This window comes from Lepidochelys olivacea (assembly GCF_965140295.1).
Source record: "Lepidochelys olivacea isolate rLepOli2 genome assembly, chromosome: 2".
In the NCBI taxonomy this organism is placed as follows: Eukaryota; Metazoa; Chordata; order Testudines; family Cheloniidae; genus Lepidochelys; species Lepidochelys olivacea.
Genome location: NC_140412.1, coordinates 119,864,147 through 119,883,733, shown reverse-complemented (window position 1 = coordinate 119,883,733; position 19,587 = coordinate 119,864,147). Strand labels below are relative to the sequence as shown.

Here is a 19,587-nt window from a genome sequence, read left to right as displayed (position 1 = left end):
AAACGTATTCTTGTTCAGGTCCCATTGTTTCCACAGCTCCTCTACACAGAATCTACTCACTGCTCGTCCAGGTTTCACTCTTTGTTTTTGAGCATTCATACATGAGAATTAAGGTGGTGGTCTCCACACAATTCTTTACCAACCATTAAAAATATCAGTGACCCGCATTTTCTTGTCACACCAGTTTGATGTAACTTCAGTGACTTCCACAAAGTTATGCTTGATTTACACCAGTGTAAGAAGGAGCAGCAGCAGAACTAGTAGCTGCCATCTTATTGCACTCTTAGAGCTGCAACAGAATGGTGCCCAGACTGTTGCTTAATGACCACATTCCATCTGCTTCTGGACCCATCATGTCACGTGTGCAGAGATGCACACAGACCAAGTTGTTAAGTAGTTGCCTTTCACTACATTTTTCTTCAGAGAACAAAACAAGCCTTAAACTCTACAAAAACAAAAAAGTTGATTCTCCAGTGTTTAACCAGTTCAGCTCCAATGGAGTTATACTTGATTTATCCCAGTATAAGTGTCAAGGGAATCAGGCCCAGTATGTCAATTTCCAGTATTTTAAACTGCAATTTTTCCTAGACTTTCTTTTAAAGTATATTGTTTAAGAGCACTTTGTTTCACATTATATATTCTTAAAGCTAGAGTCTGCCACCCTTATTGACACCGAGTAGCAACTTACTCTGCAAGTAGTCCCATTGAATATGCTCTTTAGTGTATTTTCAGAGAACATTTTCAGGTATATAGAAACAAAATAAATGGCATATAGTCAACACATCATGCATTTAAGTGGGTGACCGATGCAAAAACTGTGCACAGAAATGGTAGATGTAATTTCTAATTAACTTATACATAACCTGTCTATAAATTCACACCTTTGCCATTAGAACTGGCCTAGAAGTCTTTATCACAGTTTGTTCTGTACCTCAGTAAAATGACTAAAAAAAAGATCCTGAACACGCTAAATTTTGCAACGTTATATAAAGAATAAATGACTGATTTTCTGTGTTTGCATTTACTCCCTCTTGGGATACATTTGCACATGTCATGTATCAATATAGGAAAAACCCACTTTTTTTTTTGTTTATCTTAATGAAGATACCCACCTCTACCTGACTCACATTCTGGTCAAGGAGGATTACGTACAGTAAGTTTATTCACGCCCTTCCCCTCTCCCCAAGCATATAAGTAGATACCTGAAGAGACAGACACACAAATCCTCCACTGAGAAGGAGACTGAATTTGTACATGGAAGCCAAATAGGGCATGGAATCACTGTTCTGCACTTACGTCTGCTCTTGTGTTTCATTTAATTTCTTTGATGCTCTTCACCATCGTTTATACAGATGGGTTTGTTGTTAAATTTCTCAGGCATGCTTTATATTAAGGGTACATTTATAAATCATTTATAAAGGGTTAATAAACTCTAACAAATGATTACTCCTAACCATGGCATATAATCATCTACAAAATCTTCTACTGTACTGATGTAGTTACAACTATCTGTAAGATTATTACTCCTGTCTTTCACATCTATTCATCATGTATTAATCCTTCTTAAAATATTTATAAATAAACCCTTAGTACAAAATGTGACCATTTTGCATGTTATAAAAATATACTTTATTTAGTTCATGTCCTTTCAGTTCTTCCATTGCAGTGCAACAGTATGGACAGCACAAGGACACGGCCTTCTCAAGGAATGGCTAATGGACTCCAAGCAGCACAAAGAAGAATCTGAAGATCGTATAATGCCCATAGCGTGTTTGCTCTTATGATATTCTATACATTGGAAGGCAAGAGCATGGGGAAAGTGAGGGAGGAAGTGTTTCTTTTGAAATGTTGAGGAGGGAGGGAGTGAAAGAACAGACAAATATTTTCATTTAATAATTCTTGTATGCATTCTAGCGAGCTAATAATTCTTACCTGATATTTTAACCGGACTCTGAAAGCTTGGTTGAATTTTATGAACATTGTCATTTTTTAACACTTGATCTAATGGAGATCTTTCAAAGAAGGTAAGGACAACTTCAGATCTAGAATACTGAAAAAGAACCAAAGAAATATATATTTTCAAAGTTTAATTCCCAGACTCATGGCTTGGTTTGTTTATCCTGTTATCCCCTACCTCCCACCTGTTACTGGGCCAAATCTTGAGAAATGCTCAATACATGCAATTCCTGTTGACAACATACAACTCCCACTGACTACATTAGGCATTCCAGATGCCCAGTGCTCTCAGGGTTTGTCTAATAAATTATGATTACTTCATAGGTGGGGTTTTTTTGTTTTTTGTTACTTGTCCATCAGTCATTTTCTAGGCACTTTGCATAAAAAACAAACTTATAACAAACTTATTTGTCTAGTGGGGGAGGGTGGGGGGGAACCCTCTTACACTGAACTCATCTGGACATGCCAAAAAACTCATGAAGTCTGCAACTCCTCTCGCTTACACTCCTTTTCACTAGTGTAAATCCACTGACTTCTGTGGAGTATATCTTGCTCTACACAAGAACAAGTAACCAACCAGGTCTATGATCTGCAGATTTCAAAATGACCACCCATTCACATTGGTTATCAGTCACCATGGTCGCCAATTACTCAAGTAGTTTTCTTCCCCAGTGAGCGCTTTGTTTGCTCATGAGTTAAGTTTCCTTGGTAAAGACACTGACACTGCAGACATGACTACACACTTTGTAAGTATCTGAGACACTGAAATACAGCAATATGACTGTCAGGCAGAATGATCACGCCTGGCACATGGTCTATTGCAGGGGTTCTCAAACTGGGGGTCGGGACCCCTCAGGGGGTCGCGAGGTTATTACCTGGGGGGTTGCGAGCTGTCAACCTCCACCCCGAACCCCGCTTGCCTCCAGCATTTATAATGGTGGTAAATATATTTAAAAGTGTGTTTAAAATTTATTAGGGGGGTCGCACTCAGAGGCTTGCTGTGTGAAAGGGGTCACCAGTAAAAAAGTTTGAGACCCACTAGTCTATTGGCTACACAGTCATATCATAGGACCTTGGTTGAAAATATAAAATAAAAATACGTTGTATTTCCATGCTGCATTCCATTTGAAGAACTCAAAGCACTTAAAATGAATAACATCGCTCGGTACCCCAGCAAAGTATCATCATCCCCATTTTATTGATGGGGAAACTGAGGCACACATGTTCAATGACTTCCCCATTTATACAGCAAAGCCAGTGCCACGACCAAGAATGCAACTCATATCTCCCAACTCCTGCATGTGTGGTTGAACTTCAAGAGCAACTGCTCTTTCACAAGATCGTCCCAAGGATCTTTAAGTGGTTTGCATACATTAATCAAGCCTCAACATAGCCTTGTCATGGAGATAAATGTTATAATACCTTTTGTACAGATGGGCAACCCAAGGGCCAGAGAGGTTAAGTGACTTGTCCAATTTAAAAAGGGGACTGAATCTAGGGTCCAGATAACATTAAAAGGAAGGCATTCAGAAGCCTGGGGTAGCAGGGGCGAGACTACAAATAATACCCATTATTACTATTATTATTATTCATTGAGCACCTTCAGCGTGCCTCGTGCAACAAAAACAGGGAAATACGCAGTCCCTGCTTGACTGAGCTTACAATCTACAGCCCCAATCCTGCAATCAGAAAACACAGAGGTAGACCCTTGTGCCATACAGAGCCCCACTGAAATCAGTGGGGGTCTGCTCATGTGGATCTAATTACAAGATTGGGCACTCAATTCAACACACAATGCAGGTCAGATATATTACCCTGAAAGACAAGGAGATGATAGTCATGGCAATGCTCAGGTCACTTTGGAATAAATGTTATGTACCAGAACATTACTTGGATCACTGGTTCTCAACCTGCCGGCCGCTTGTGGTCCAAACAGCACACAGCTGCAGCCCATGTGACAGCCTTAGGACCATACAGGTAGTGTGTATATATATTGTGTGGATGCGGCCCTCATAACACATAGAGAGCTGCATATGTGGCCCACAATAGTAAATAGGTTCAGAACCACTGACTTAGATGGATTAACTCTGACAGGCTCCAGAGAAGAACTTGTGTTGAAATGAGGGATGTACCTGACTGTAGAGAGGGTGATAGTTTGGTGCACTAGGAAAAGCAGGGTCTTCTGGGGAAAAGAAGGATACCAGTTGGGCTGCTTAGGAGCAAAGGCAGCAGGGGTAGAAACAAGGGGTAGGAGACTATGAGGGTTGAGATACAGGGAGGGAGGGATGATATCATGCAGGATCGTGAACAGCCCCTTTTGCCTCTGCAAAAGCTCAAACAGCCCCATGCCTTCCCATCTAAATGAAGAGGGCAAATCAGACCCGGTGGATAGTAAAGTTCAGTAAGGTGGTACTTAGCATACTTACTTTCCAAGGCATATTTATAATAATCTTCAGAAGCTTCTCCACTTCATTGAGCCTGGCTTCTATATCACGGGCCTCTTTTATTGTGATTAGTCCTAGAAACAAAGTAAACACATTGTAAGCGAGAATGAAAATACAAAACATGCATGTGGACGTCTATATGTGGCAGACAGATCTAGGTTACTCATGAATATGTGGAAAGACATCAAACAGCATGCCTAATTGATACACATCTTTTACCTCAGGAGATGATGACCCATTGTCCAGAAGTAGCTCCCCTAACTTCATGTCAGAGCGTTGCTGTGTTGGAACACAGAGAGGGATATTAAATCAAAAAACCCCAAATCCTCTTTCTGAAGCCATGATCCATCCTCATTTGTCAACGAAGAGTGGAAAAGAAAGTACTCACACAGGAGAAGAGGAAAGAATCAAACACAAGCTAAACAAAGCTCTTTGAGAGCTACCTCATATTTCTTGAACATAATATGGTACAGGAGCAATAGTCAAAGGAAGATTTTTCAAAACCCTATCCGTAAACAGCTAGACTACAGGACAAGGGGATTTTGCTACAACTGTCATGATAATCATCCACCATGAACGTTATCACACAGCCATAGAAACGATCAAGATGGAAAAAGACACGTTAGGTCCTCTACACCATCGTAATATCCAGTCAGTGCAATATATTTAGAGTGCTTTGTCTCTAGTTTTAAATGTCTCAGAATAAGAGGCTTCCATCATAATACTTGAGAGATTTTTTTCACAACCTAACAGACCTCATTGTTGGGAAATGAGGAAGTCCTACAGGCTGTGCAGAAAAAAATCCAGCAAACTGAAACCTAAGTCAATCTTTGAAAAGCAGACAACAAAAATATGTAAAATAGTTTGAGGTAGAACCCTGCCCTTGAGCACTCTGACAATTTTTGTGGTTTTACACTTATATGTTCATGTTTTAAAAAAAAGTTTTAATCTCCTTGTTGCTGTGTGAAAGACCCGTACAAGACTGTCAAACACACAAAACTAACAAACTGGAGACAAAAATATAGAAAAATTTCCCCTCCATTTTCCTTCCAATCTCTGTCTGGCATTGATATCTTAGGCAGTGGCTCCACTACAGAGCTTACAGCGGTGCAGCTGTGCCGCTGCTGCACTGCTAGTGTGGACACTCTAATCTGACAGGAGAGAGCTCTCCCAATTACTCTAGCCCCTGCAAGCGGCAGTCGCTACGTTGGCAGGAGAAGCTCTCCCGCCTACACAGCACTGTCCAAACTGGCCCTTAGATCAGTGTAACTTACATCGCACGGGGGGTGGCTTATTCACACCCCGAGCGACATAAGTTATACCGACGTAAGTAGCAGTGTGTACATAGCCTTATTTTAGGTGTTGCTCGTAGCACTGGCGCATACATAACTTCCATGCAGAAGTGTGACTTTAGGCTGGCAATGGTCCTTAGAGTACGGCGTTTGTTAAAAAAAAAAAGTTACAGACTATCTCAACAGCACTACTCCTGGCAACGGGCCCCAAATTTACATCATCCACGGCAGATCAGAGGATTACCAAGGATGGAGCAACAGGATGTTGGACGTGTTGTCACATTCTGCTATATTCTATACAAATCCATTAGGCACACTGTCATTTCTCCTATTTCTTCCATGCTCAAGGAAGGAAGAGGTTCCTTACCCAGAGCCCGAGTCAACTCCCACTGAAATCAATGTGAGTATTTCTATGGACTTTAAAGGGAGTTGGATTGGGCCTAAAGAAAGTAGACACAGCAAAACCAACAGCCCTTAATACTCGGGTGCTCAGAATCTTGATCTAGCTCTGAATTTTGTAACTAATAGGCACCTACAGAGATTCCATCTTGTCACAATGTAGGTGAATAAGGCTATTGAGAAGTTGGACCAACATATAGATATAGCCTCATTTTCTAAGTCTTTCTAGTTGCTTGGTAGCCCCTTTTGCCAGCTGTTTATTCCAGGCCAGCCCCACCTGTGCTTTGACATGGGGCCAAAGATTCTATATGCAAAGTGGCACTGCAGTGTTTGCCTGGCTTTCACTATGAATAAGTAGGTAAGTAAGTAAATCCATGTATTAGTGACATCATAGCAAGATTTTCTAAAGCCTTCATGATCCATCGCTAATTTCAAGGGTTGAGCAGCTGACCTTTCAGTGATCTGCCATATACTATCCATCCATCATTGCCTTACTGGTCGTCCCCCAATATAATGACCCACCACCATTTGTTCCATAATAACTTTCTCAGGTTATTTCCATCTCTATGCCTAACGTGACCAAGTACATAAGTTTGCATCTGTTGATTTCCAATAGCAGGATCTGCTTCTCTCCAATAATATTTCTAACATAGGCATTCATCTTTTTTTCCTGACAGACATACAGCATTATATAAAAACGTTGTGCAAATCCTTGAACACAATGGAACTACTTGCACGAGAATAGACTATTTGTGTAAATAAAGGTTTGCAGGATTGGGCTCCAGTGTTGCAAATTCAAGACACTGACACACCTCCTAATCTTCCAAAAGAGATGGCTGGCAGGAATCAGTACTTAGAGAAGCATATTTGTCCAGGCAAGAGCTCTCTCTGTCTACAATGGCCTATTCTTTCATCAGAAATGGCAGGTGAGATTTTTAGTCTCTGGCACTTCACAGGCCACCCAGTAGGGGGTTCTATAGCTCCATGCGTCCACCAAGATTTTTCATCATAAGCAAGAGATTTCACCTCTAGTACATGTTTCTAACCTCTAGATCTTGGAAAAGAATCAGCTACAGACCAAATACAAAAAACAAAAACCTACTAGAAAACTGGAACAGAAGCTTTACAGCTTTTAGCACAATAAAAACATTTTTATTAAAACCTTAAACAACTTAACAGAAGAAAAGAAGCAGAGTGGGGAGGAAGGAGATTAAGAGTGATGAGAGGGAGCAAAAACTCCGACCCTTTTGCTTTTCTACCGAAAGCCTGCAAGAGCCATCCATGCTCACTCGTTACCTCTGAAAATAATGCTTCTTCTCAGTGACTGACAAGTGTCAATTTGTGGTCAGACTGCATGATTAGCACACGAGTCTGATTTTAGGATCATGCAAATCTGCACTGCCACAGAGAGAGCTCCAGGACAGGCTTTGCCTACATGCATGAATAAGAACTATATATGCATGAATAAATTGCTATGAACGTTCTCACTGACTACAAACATGCAGCCTGAAGCTGCTGATCTTATACGATTAGTCACTATGAATTCAGCTCGGTACAGGCCTCTCTGCTTTCTGCATCTAGATTCTAAATATGTGGAAAATACCCAATTGGTTTTACATATAAACTGAAGCCAGCATAATTTCATTTGTAATATTTGCACACATTATATAATTTTAAAAATTAACAGGTACAAGACATGCCATAGTACTTTCAGTAACTGTAGGCCACGATCCTGCAATTTATGGGACTGCTCACATGCATAAGAGTTTGCAGGATCAGCCCACCCAATGAAGTCAGCAGGAGCTGCGGGACTCAGCACCTTGCAGAATCAAACCCTTTCGATGCTTGGTAACAGACTCTTGTCTGAATCCTGCAACCCTTACTCACACAAGCACCTGGATTAATGTCAGTGGGAGAACTTAGAAGAATGAAGGCTCCAGGATAAAGGGCAAATTCTACAACCCTTACCCAGGCAAAGACTCCTTATTCATATGACCAATTTCACCAACTTCAGAGAGGGTTGCAGGATTTCACCCAAGTCTTCCATTTACATTGCTAACACAGACTTGGAAACCTTGTTCAGACTGAAGTCCTTAAATAAAGGAAAATAAATCAGAAGAATATGCCTTGTAGCTTGGAACCCAACTGTACTATTTTTCACTTGTTCAGTCATGCATACGTAGGTTAGCTGAGAGCTGGGAAATATCCCAGTGAGGTCACGGAGAAATGTTGCTCACACTCCTTTTCTTCTGCTGCAGTCTGACTTCTAATTGAAAGCATGTGCTGGATCCTCCCTGGAAACTTTGCTGTGCTGTCTTATTATGTGTACTATGCTTGGACAAATAACTATCAATTCAAGTGATTTAAACGCTGTAAACACCCATCTTTATCGTTTTTAAGCTAAACTGGATTTCCATGGGTTTCCATGGGCTTCTTCTGCCCTACCACAAAACCTTCAGTTATATACAAATGTTACTGAAATGTGAATAATTATGTTTTAATGTCCATACACCTAATCTTGCACACTGCTGAACTTTTATGTAACACACATACATAGCAAAGCACTTATTTGATTCATTTGCATGTTTTTTAACTGATAGGGGGTTGGGGGAGGAATTTCACTCAATGGTGCATAGCTCACTATATCACACACAGTGTTGATGAGAAATGTACATAATGAGTCACTTATAAAAAGATCGACTGACTTCCAAGGCAAAATAGCTACATACATACATAAGAGCTATAAGTCTCACACACCATCCCTCGATAATGCCATGAATAGGTCTTTGCTTTTCCAAAAATGTAGCTATGTTTAAGTTGGCATTGTCTCAGACAGGTCCCAAATCCTGTTTATCTTACTCGCAAGATTACCTCTATTGACTCTAATGGGACTAACACATGGGTAAGGGGCGAAGGGACTGGCATAGAGATCCTCCCCTTCCGCTCTTAAGTTTAACTCACTAACCATGGAACCTTATTGGAGCACGGAGGTCAAAGCAAGTGTACGCTTTCTGCAAAGTGTGTGAGACGTTGTACTGTGATTACTATTACATACAGTAACTCCCCACTTAACGTTGTAGTTATGTTCCTGAAAAATGCGACTTTAAGCGAAACGATGTTAAGTGAATCCAATTACCCCATAGGAATGAATGTAAATAGGGGGGTTAGGTTCCAGGGACATTTTTTTTTGCCATACAGTACAGTACTATAGTTGGGAGGTGCCCCCGCCCTACCCCACGCAGGCACAGCCCACTGGCACTGGAGACAATGAGGCAGTAAAGGAGGCTGAAGGTGCTGTAGGCTAGGAGAAGCACTTTGCGCAGCAGCAGTGGCAGCTTCCCCTACTCTGCAAGCACCAGGGATGGGGGGCTCAACCCTCGGCCCGCTCACTCCACCCCTTCCCCCAAGCACCCACCCTTAACCTGCCTCTTCTTCCGCCCTCCCCCTTTACTCCGCACGCCACGTCCTCACTCCTTCCCCCTCCCTCCCCTGCCTCCTGCCCACAGCAATCAGCTGGCTTTTGGCGTTCAGGAGGGAGGAGCAAGGACACGGTGCGCAGGCTCCCCCTCCCTCCCCTGCCTCCTGAACACCGCAAACCAGCTGATTGCCGCAGGCAGGAGGCAGCGGAGGGAGGGGGGCACGCCGTGTCCTTGCTCCTCCCCCCTCCCTCCTGCCCGCGGCAATCAGCTGGCTTGTGACGTTCAGTGGACAGGAGGGTGGGGGGAGGAGCGAGGACTTAGCACGCAGCCTCCCCCCTCCCTCCTGCCTGCAGCAATCAGCTGGTTTGCGGAGTTCGGGAGGCAGCGGAAGGAGGGGAAGCCTGCGCGCTGAGTCCTCGCTCCTCCCCCTCTCTCTCCTGAACACCGCAAGCCAGCTGATTGCTGCAGGCAGGAGGCGAGGGGAGGAGGGGGAAGGCGCTGATCTGCGGGGTCTACCAGCAGGCGGGAGGTGCTGTGGGTGGGGGTGTAAGGGAGCTGATAGGGCAGCTGCCAGCTGTGGACAAAGCAGACAGCCAAACGACGTTATAGTGAAGTATTGCACAACTTTAAATGGAGCATGTTCTGTAATTGAGCAGGGACATAAGATTGAAACAACATTAAGCAAGAGGACGTTAAGTGGGGAGTTACTGTATTATACCCCACAGCGTATATGAAAAAATAAATCAGATTGTACCTTCCTCTCCTCGACCTAGACTGCCATCTCCCACGGGAAAACCCACAGGAGGGAGCAAGGTAAACGAAGAGGTGGACAATCCTATGAAGTACACCTGGCAAAGTTTTCCTTTATGGAAGGGGATTGAGGAACCACAAATTTTAGAGATAGAGCCCCCTCCCAATTGCATAAAGGGCAATTAGATCTTACAAATCTCTACAGAAAGTCTTTTGCATAGACACAGGAGCTGTCTTGCAGAGATGACTGCTGGCTACTACTCTACTCTTCCCTCTAACCTCAGAAAGCATGGCCCAGCAAGAGACTCGAGCGCTCCTCCCCACCTGCCGGGCATGCATTAGCAGCCTCAGAGAAAGATAAGACAGTCTACAGCTGTTATTTCCACCCCTCCTCCCCATTTCTGCACAGAATTATACAGGATCTGCAGGGATGACACAAGAACAAAGGGACATTCAAAGACATTAAAAGGTAGGAAATTCAAAACGGATAAAAGGCAATACATTTTCACACAAGAAGCAATTAAGCTGTGAAACTGATTGTCATAGGAAATAATTGAGGCCAAGAACATATCAAGATTTAAAAAAAAGGCAGGTGGGGCAGATTGGGAATTTATATGGATAACCAAAAATAGCCAGAGTTGTCATAATTAAAGATAATAAAAATGCTGGAAGGGATATTAAACTTCATGCTTCAGGGTTTAAAATAATCTCTAATTTTAGAGATCAGGATGAAACCTATGTGGAGGGCAGATTATCCCACACTGGCCTACTGCAGATTTTTTACACCATCCACTGAAGCAGCTGGTTCTAGCCACTGTTGCAGACAGGATCCTGGACTAAATGGACAGCTAGTCTGATTCAGCGTGGGAAATCCTATCAGGGGTTCTCGCAACAAATTTTTGGTGGCCTCACAATGCGGCCACCACCTCTCACTGTGGCCACACTTACACTTTCCCCCTAAAATACTTAATTAACTTTAGGAAAAACAATTAAATATGCACAAATTCACATCCAAATCATTGTAATGTATATTTGTAGGATTTTTTTGGCAGACTCAGTAACAAAAATAATGTGGTCTCCCCTTTCGCCCCCCATTCCCATCCAGGGCATAGAGGGTCCTGGGGCTTGCTGTGAATACTTGTATATTTGTTAATATCACAGCACACTTAGTAGCTACCTGGGAGGCTATGAAAAGTGATAAGTGATATTAATAAACATACAAGTATCACTTTTCACAGATAGCTAGTAAGTCTGCTGTGAAAAGTGATATTTGCATGTTTGTTAATATCACTTTTCTCAGCAAGACCCAGGACCCATTAAGCCCTGGGTGGGGAGGCCAAAGGGGGAGGCAGCAGGGGCCAGAGGCGATGGTGGTCAAGGACTCCCTTGCTCCTGCAGCATTGTACCCCACCTCTCTCCAGAGGCGGTGCAGGGTGGCGCATCCAGGAGCAACAAGGAGGGAGGGGGAGGGGCCGATGCATCCCCTCTTCCCCGTCACCACCCAGGAGACTGTTGTGGCTGCACAAAAAGACCCTGGTGGCTGCATGCAGCCACGATGGCTGCATTTGCGAAACTGGCTGCATTTGAGAAATGTTGTCCTATGTTCTTATGAGAGCAGCACCTCCCCTGTGACACCTAGTCTTCAGTTCTGCCACGCTATCCCTGCAGGGGCCCGTGGATGGTGTCACAAAGGAGGCACTCTTCCCCACTATTCTCAGGGGGCTGGGGAAATCCACACACGTAGGGTTCAGTCCATGCATTAATTCTGGAGAAAATAATCCAGGTTTTAGAGATCACCTCTGCGCTCCAAGGGTTTCATTTTCATGTGATGTCACCAACATTGCTCATTCTGGGCATGTTTATTGGGGAGGAGCTGGCAAGCTGTGCTGGGAGCTGGATGTTGGCAGTATGAAAAAAAACATTGTTTTAAATTGGTTACATTCTGAACAGAGCTCTTGTCTGGGGGCATTAGGGCCAGATTTGTAAAGGTATTTAGCATTATGCAGTGATAGTTAGGTCCTTAGTGAGATTTTCAAAATTTTCATCTTTAGGCAGATAAATACCTGTAAAAATCTGGGCCTTTGTGCACAAATTGAATCCTGATACAAGAGGTTTCTTATTTTAAGATCTATAGCTCAGACTATGCAGAGGTAAGTTACAGCACCTAACAGTATTCCTTTCAAACAACAGCCTGACAAATTCCCCAAAACAGGAATTGAAGAGTAAAAAAGTTTTTTTTTTGTTTCATTCTGTATTTAACATAACTGTTTATGCACACATGTAGAGCCCAAGGAGGTTAAAGGCAGAGAAGTCTGGTCTCTCAACTCATTGGCTTTTTACATACATTCATACCAACATTATCATTATTATGATAGTGCCTACAAACACCAGTCTAGGTGCTCAGGACTTCACTGTCACAAGCAAAGAGAATAGCCCCAGCCCCAGTGATCTTGCAGACAGGGTGTCAGATAAGATACTTGGTATAAGACAGAACACAAAAGACAAAATGAAGTGAGGAAAACTGACCGAAGGAAGAGGAAATGAAAGGAACACGGCATTAAAGGAAGGAAGGAAAATGGCATTAAAATGGAAGTCTCTGCTATCACTCTTAGCACTGAATTCATACAAACTCAGAAACTCAGCATGGAACATGGACCAAAAAACCCCCAAACTGACAAATTTTATTAATTCATCATGTACTCCAGATTTTTGGATGGCTTTATTATGAAAGTAGCAAGTTTTATTAATCTTATAACATTACAGATGAACCATTAATTTTTGCCATCACTGGACCATGCTGTTGAATGTTTTGGTGAACATCAGCTGGTTTCAATGGATTTACGTATAACCAAGTAAAACTTGTTTCAGAGTAACAGCCGTGTTAATCTGTATCCGCAAAAAGAAAAGGAGGACTTGGGGCACCTTAGAGACTAACCAATTTATTTGAGCATAAGCTTTCGTGAGCTACAGCTCATTTCATCAGATGTAAAGGAGACTGAGAAGAAAATGAAAAAATGTGTCCTTTCACTGAAGGTCCTTAGCAATAGTATGCAACCAATGCCATCCTGAAAGAGCTGAATCTAAAGGCCATTAAGGCAAATAAAAAAACTGAATTTCAGTTGGACTACATTGCTAGAAGCCTGAAAATGGAAATCTGTTCCCTTTTGTCCACCAGACTGAACGAACTCTGTTAATGAACTATTGACATTGTCAACAGTGACATGGGGCACAATAGATGCAGTGTATTTATCCGTATTGTCACAGTACTGTAACAGCTGCTGTCTTTGGAAACTGCTAAATTGCCTCTGTAGAGCTCCCTTCACACATACATTAAACTCCCAGATGGTCTTGTAAACAGTGTATAAGAGAGCACACATTACCCATAACCTATTGTGTTCAGAAAGTGCAGCAAAATGTGACAGTCTGCTAGTGTGTGTAATCCAGATCATGCAGCCCTCAGTCTTTCCTGGTGCACTGCTGATGTGACACAGAAGCAGCTGAGCATCTCTTTTCCATTCACTCCTGCTTTTGGCCTGATGTAACAGGGAAGGAAGGCAGAGATGATCCAGCATGAAACAGAAGTTCTGTGTCAGGAGATAATGTGGAGGACGATGGGAGAGCTCTGATATGCCACAGCTAATTAATTATCAGTGACACCAACATTCTTGTGAAGGACAGAGAAACACGTGAGGAGGAAGAGAGGAAACAGAAAGTAGGCCAAGCAAAGTGAGACATGAGGGGGATAAAAAGCCTGGGAAAGACTGACGAAGAAAGGAAGAGAAAAATCCGACTAGATAGGGCAGGGGTGGGGGAGGAAGCAGCCGGAAGAGAAGCAATCTGAAAAGAGAAATACAGCAGAACAGCCCTATGAGACAGAAGAGACTGTGTGTATTCAGAGTGTGTGTGATTCTCTATGTTTTTTAATCTAATTACCCTGTAAGGTATCTACCATCCTGAGTTTACAGGGGTGATTCCTTTACTTCTATTTACTTCTATTTCTATTAAAAGTCTTCTTGTAAGAAAACTGAATGCTTTTTCATTGTTCTCAGATCCAAGGGTTTGGGTCTGTGGTCACCTATGCAAATTGGTGAGGATTTTTACTAAACCTTTCCCAGGAAGTGGGGTGCAAGGGTTGGGAGGATTTTGGGGGGAAAGATGTGTCCAAACTATGTTTCCCAGTAAACCCAGTTAGAGTTTGGTGGTGGCAGTGGATATTCCAAGGATAAAATTAATTTGTACCTTGGGGAAGTTTTAACCCAAGCTGGTAAAAGTAAGCTTAGGAGGTTTTCATGCAGGTCCCCACATCTATACCCTAGAGTTCAGAGTAGGGGAGGAACCTTGACAACATGTAAAAAACTTCAGAAGGCAAAACACTGAGCTTTGGTCTACACTTCAAATTTGTGTCAGTACAACTATCTTGCTCAGGTGTGTGGATTTTCCTGTCAATATAGCTACTGCCTCTTGAGGAAATGGAGTACCTATGCCGATATAAGTAGCAACTTCACTAAGCACTGCAGCAGCTCCACCTTTGCTGCTGCAAATCTGTAAGTGTAAACAGGCCCTGAGCTGCAGAACTCTAATCTCAAACAAGCCACAATCAGCTTGCAATCCCCTCTTAAAGATTTCAAATATGTATTTCTTCAGTATTCTCTCCACCTCTTTTTTTAGTATTCCTAGAGCAACAGTAGCCAACATGGGTCTGTTTTTTTTCCCATTACCTTATTTTTGCATAAGCATCATTAATGCTGTGCAGTTCTGGAAATAGTGGATTGGGAGGGGGATTCACTAAAATTTGCTGGTACTGTGCAAAAAGGAACATACCAGCACAGAATATTAGCTTTGTTTTGAACCCACAAGTAATTACAGTCCCACAAAAGGAGTGGTCTACCATCTCTTTCTAAAACTTCTGCAACTGAAAAGTGGAAAAAAATTTTAGCCTACAAAATTAATAACCATTTTTAAGATCAAACTACTTTAGCTCAAATTTTAGGTGTCTGCTTCTTGAAAATATCCCTTGACTTTCATACAACGTAATTTGACAAAATGTATATAAATGATAGGATAATCTAATTCTTCTGATGCTACTTAAATGTACCTATGGTAACCAAAAGTACTTCCCGTTCCTGCTATGCAATGCAAATTTGACTCACAATGCTTTCACTGCTTCCATAAAGATTAAAGATGCAAATAATACTCTGCCTGACACTTTTGGAAAAGCTAGGATCAACAGTATATCTGACTCAGTGCTAATGCCTAGAAACTGTGTGACTTTCTACTGGGTGAAATATATTGAAAATTATGGAAAAATGTGATTCTTCTTTAAAATGCTACATGCAGAAACCTGAGATCCAAAAAGTGTATCTAAAATGGGGTCATACCCCCTATCTGTACCAAATATATTATAAAATCCCCTGCTTATATCCAAAGCATCATTTAGTTAAAGAAGATTTGACTGTATGTGTGGCCAAATGTGCACAAGTCCTGATGAATAAATATGAAATACAGACTGTACAGAGAAATGCAGTGATACTTCATTACCGCAAAGTCATTTTTCACAGAATTTCATTTTAAGAAGTGGGTTCACTATAACTGGAATTATCAGCTACATACTACAAATACTCAGAAACAATTCAGGACTTTGATTTTATCACATTCCCATGTTTCACTGTTAGGGTTACCATATCTGAACATTTAAAAAAGAGGACATTCTGGGCGGTGGGGGGTGGGACTATTTGCTTGCACCCCCGCCCCCCGGGCCCACCCCAACTCCACCCCTTCCCCGCCCCCATTCCAACCCCTACCCCAAAATCCCCGCCCCAACTCCGCCCCCTCCCCGCCCCACTGGACCCCTTCCCCCAAATCCCCGCCCCCGCCCTGCCTCCTCCCCTGAGCGCACCACGTTCCCCCTCCTCCCTCCCAGCTTCACAAAACAACTGTTAACTGGGAGCTAGGGGGAAAAGCGGGCACTCTCTCAAGTGATCAACATTCACTCTTTCTTGAATGATCAACTCTTCTTTGGGGAAAAATAATAATGGCAAAATCCCGGACGTTTTTAGATATTTAAAAATTCCTCCCGGACGGCAATTTAAAAACCAAAAAGCCAGACATGTCCAGGAAAATACAGACGTATGGTAATCCTATTCACTGTAAGTAGTTTCCATCATTAGCCAAAGAAAGTACAGTTCTTGAGATTTAAAAGATCTTAACCCCCAAATCATAGAATTGTCAGCATTAAAAATAATGTAGGGAGATAGAAGCTCTCAATGACTGTGGTATTAGGGCTTAATTCTTCCACCCCCTCCTCATGCATATCATTCACTGTGGAAGCCTACTGAAATAAGGGTGACAATTTATATGGGAAAGATTGCTCACAGAAGTGAGGGCTGCAGGACCCAGGCCTTGCACAGGAATTAAATCTGATGTGCTAAAGAGGTTTACTCTTCCCTTACTATTCATCAGTTATAGTTCATGCTATATGGGATGACCAAGGAGGGGCATCAGTATTCCAGTGCGAGTGAAAAAGCACAAACGGGGCCTCTGAAACATGTAATTAAGGCCTAATATTTTGCAAGAGTGATCACTGATTTGGAGGGCCTCACTTGATACCTGATTTTTAGAGGTGCTGAGCACTCACAGCTCCAGCTCTAGTCAGTAGGGCCTATAGGTGCTCAGCACCACTGAAAATCGGGCCCAAAGTACGTTAAGTTGAGTACCCAAATCAGTAGGCCTTAGAATTGGCAGCCAGCTCAAGGGTTTTCAGATTTTACACAGCAAGGTTCCCCACTTGACTGCAGGGGGCACTCAGTGCCTAGACTGTCAGGTAGCATTCCTTCCTCCCTCAGTGTTAGCTGAGAAAGGATGAGGAGGGAAAACAAGATGAACTAAAATGAGCAACTCTACATTTTCAGAAACAGAAAGAGAAGCGATTTCCCATGAACCTAGGATATAGCACAGGAATCAGGGAAGTGGGGGGGAGAAGAATATATTCCAGATATTTTTAACAGGACAAAATGACAACACAAATAGATGGAGACCTGCCTGGCAGGAGTAAAGAAAGCAGGAGACTTGACTGACTGACAGAGCCTGCAAGACATATTTCACTTTGAATTACTCTAGAAAAAATATTTTTTACCACCTTAGCTTGGGGAAAACTCTGTGATGCTACCTCCAACCGCAAGGACCATGTCTTTTCTCACACAGGTCAGAATCAGAAGTAACCCCATTGAAGTCAGTAGAACTACACTGGTACAAAGGAGCAGAGAATCAACCCTCAGAATTTAACTCTCCATCACCCTGCACTGGGGCTCAGCATAGGATGGTTAAAGAGAGACAGCAGCAGCAAACTTCCATGTTCTCATGGGAAAATATACACAAAGTCTGGACTTTTCCCTCTATTATTAGCCCTGTAAGTCTGCTCTATGGACTGTGCTTACAAATGGGAAATACACATTTGCTCACTTTTCAACACCAGTGCTTCCCCATCCCACTCCCCCCCCCCCCCGAAAAGCCCCCGCATCCCTCAAAGTGTCTTGGGCAAGGGTGGGAGGTGTTAAATCAGTGTGGATGGAGCAGTAAACATAGATTATGTCAATTAGGATCACTTGGACCCAGAGCGGGATGGGACAGGGTTCTAAGAACTCTCTCTACAATGACGTCCACAGGGTGCATCCGAATTTGGGACTTGTGCGTATGATGACTGAGTTCGGTTTCCCAGCAATCCGGGCCAAACCTCTGGCGCAGATTCTCTCCACTGCCTTGTCTGAAGGGTCACCAGTCTGACTGAGCCAAGCGGTATTTCACAGGCACGGTACAAGGCTGTAACTTACACAGTGGAGAATCCAGCCCGTTAGCTGGCGTTTAACCCTTTCCTCCCCACCTCAGTTCTGCCGCCCTTCAATCGCTCCGCGAAAGCCACTCAAACCCACACAGCCAACAACAGAGCCTGACTCTCCCCAGCAACTGAGTTACCTCTCCCCACCCTCTCCAGGGTGTGTACCCACATACGCCCCGAGCCAGGAGCAGGGTCTTAGGCAATAGGAAGGAAGCCAGAAGCTGCCCAAACCTTGGAGCAGGGGGGACTGTGACAGCTCGGGGCGATCCTCCGGGAAGGAGTCCAGCAGCCTCCTGAAGAGGCGGCCCAGGTCCGAGTAGCTCCGGTGCAAGTAGAGAACGTTCCTGTCCGACCACTCGGTGCGGATCTCGAAGAACTCCTCCTCGTCCCCGCGCCGACTGATGATGAGTCTCCGGATGCCGTTCACCCAGCAGCCCCTCACGTACATGTTCACCAGAGAGGTGCCCTCAAACACGGCCGAGGCCATCCTGCCGCTGCCCGCACATACCCCGGCGGGGAGCAGCCTCCTCCAGCTGCTGGGGAACCGACGGGTGGCTGGGGGGAGGGTTGCAAATCAAGGGGGGGTGGGGGTGCGATCCGCAAAAAGCACGGGTTGAGTCTCCTCCTGCGCTGGAGGGAGGTCCCAGCCCTGCCCTCTTCCCGCTGCAGCTGTGCTGCGTGTCACACGCCCGGCGGGCAGCGGCTCGGCGCGGGGACCCCGACGGGCAGGAACTTTTCCCGACTTCCTTGCACTTTGCAGGGCGCCGGGGTAACGACACAAACAGCTCCCTCTGGCTCCCAGCTTGGCCAAGGGGGGCAGCGCCCTTTGCAGCCCGATCCCGGGCACTCCCTGCGCACTCAGCTCTGGCTTCGCCCGGGCCCTTTCCCCACGCAGCAGATCGAGGAGGCCCTCCAGGCAGACACCCACCCCCTGTGCCTCCGGCCGACTCCTCCGCGCCCCGGGACTCAGCCTCCGCTCCCCCGGCCTTGGCTTCCTCTCTCCGGATCCCGCGGGGGATGGACAGCGGGGGCGGGATGCTTCCCGCCCGCTTCCCTGGGGATGGCTGGTCGGAGGCTCCCGTCGGCTGGCTCCTCTGGGGCAGCGGAGGAGTTTTGTCTCTCCCGCGGCCCTGCAGCAGGCAGAGGCTGAAGCCCCCCCCCCGCTGCCTTCTCTCGCAAAGGGACTCGAGGGCAGGGTTATTGCAACGCGATCGCCCCGCCTGGGCGGCTGCTCTGCGCGCTCCGGCCGGGGCAGCTCCCCCCTGCTCGGTGGCGCTGCTGATCCCGGCTCGCTGGGGAGGGGTCAGTGCAAAGCCCCGGCCAGCGGAGCCTCCTCCTGAGCTGCGCTTGCCAGGCTCCCCCTCCGCAGCAGCAGCAGCGGAGAGCCCGTAGCCAGCCCCCGCCCCATCCTCAGCGCCGAGCAGGGTCCCAGCCGAGGGACAGGGGCCTGCGCCTCGGGGTGATCTCACAGACAGCCACGGAGCGGACGAGGAATT

At 44.6% G+C, this 19,587-nt stretch overlaps 1 protein-coding gene across 1 annotated transcript in view; it reads right to left on the bottom strand.

Annotated features, from left to right (window-relative positions):
• Positions 1-18,586, bottom strand: part of PXDC1 (PX domain containing 1) — a 29,900-nt gene extending 11,314 nt beyond the window's left edge. Inside the window, exons 1-3 of the mRNA XM_084619084.1 lie at positions 18,323-18,586; positions 4,383-4,474; positions 1,933-2,050 (exon numbers count right to left, since the gene is read on the bottom strand). Coding sequence (XP_084475210.1) covers positions 1,933-2,050; positions 4,383-4,474; positions 18,323-18,578 — 466 coding nt within the window. The 5' untranslated portion in view covers positions 18,579-18,586. The remainder of the gene's footprint in view (positions 1-1,932; positions 2,051-4,382; positions 4,475-18,322) is intronic.
• Between the last annotated feature and the right edge of the window lie 1,001 nt (positions 18,587-19,587).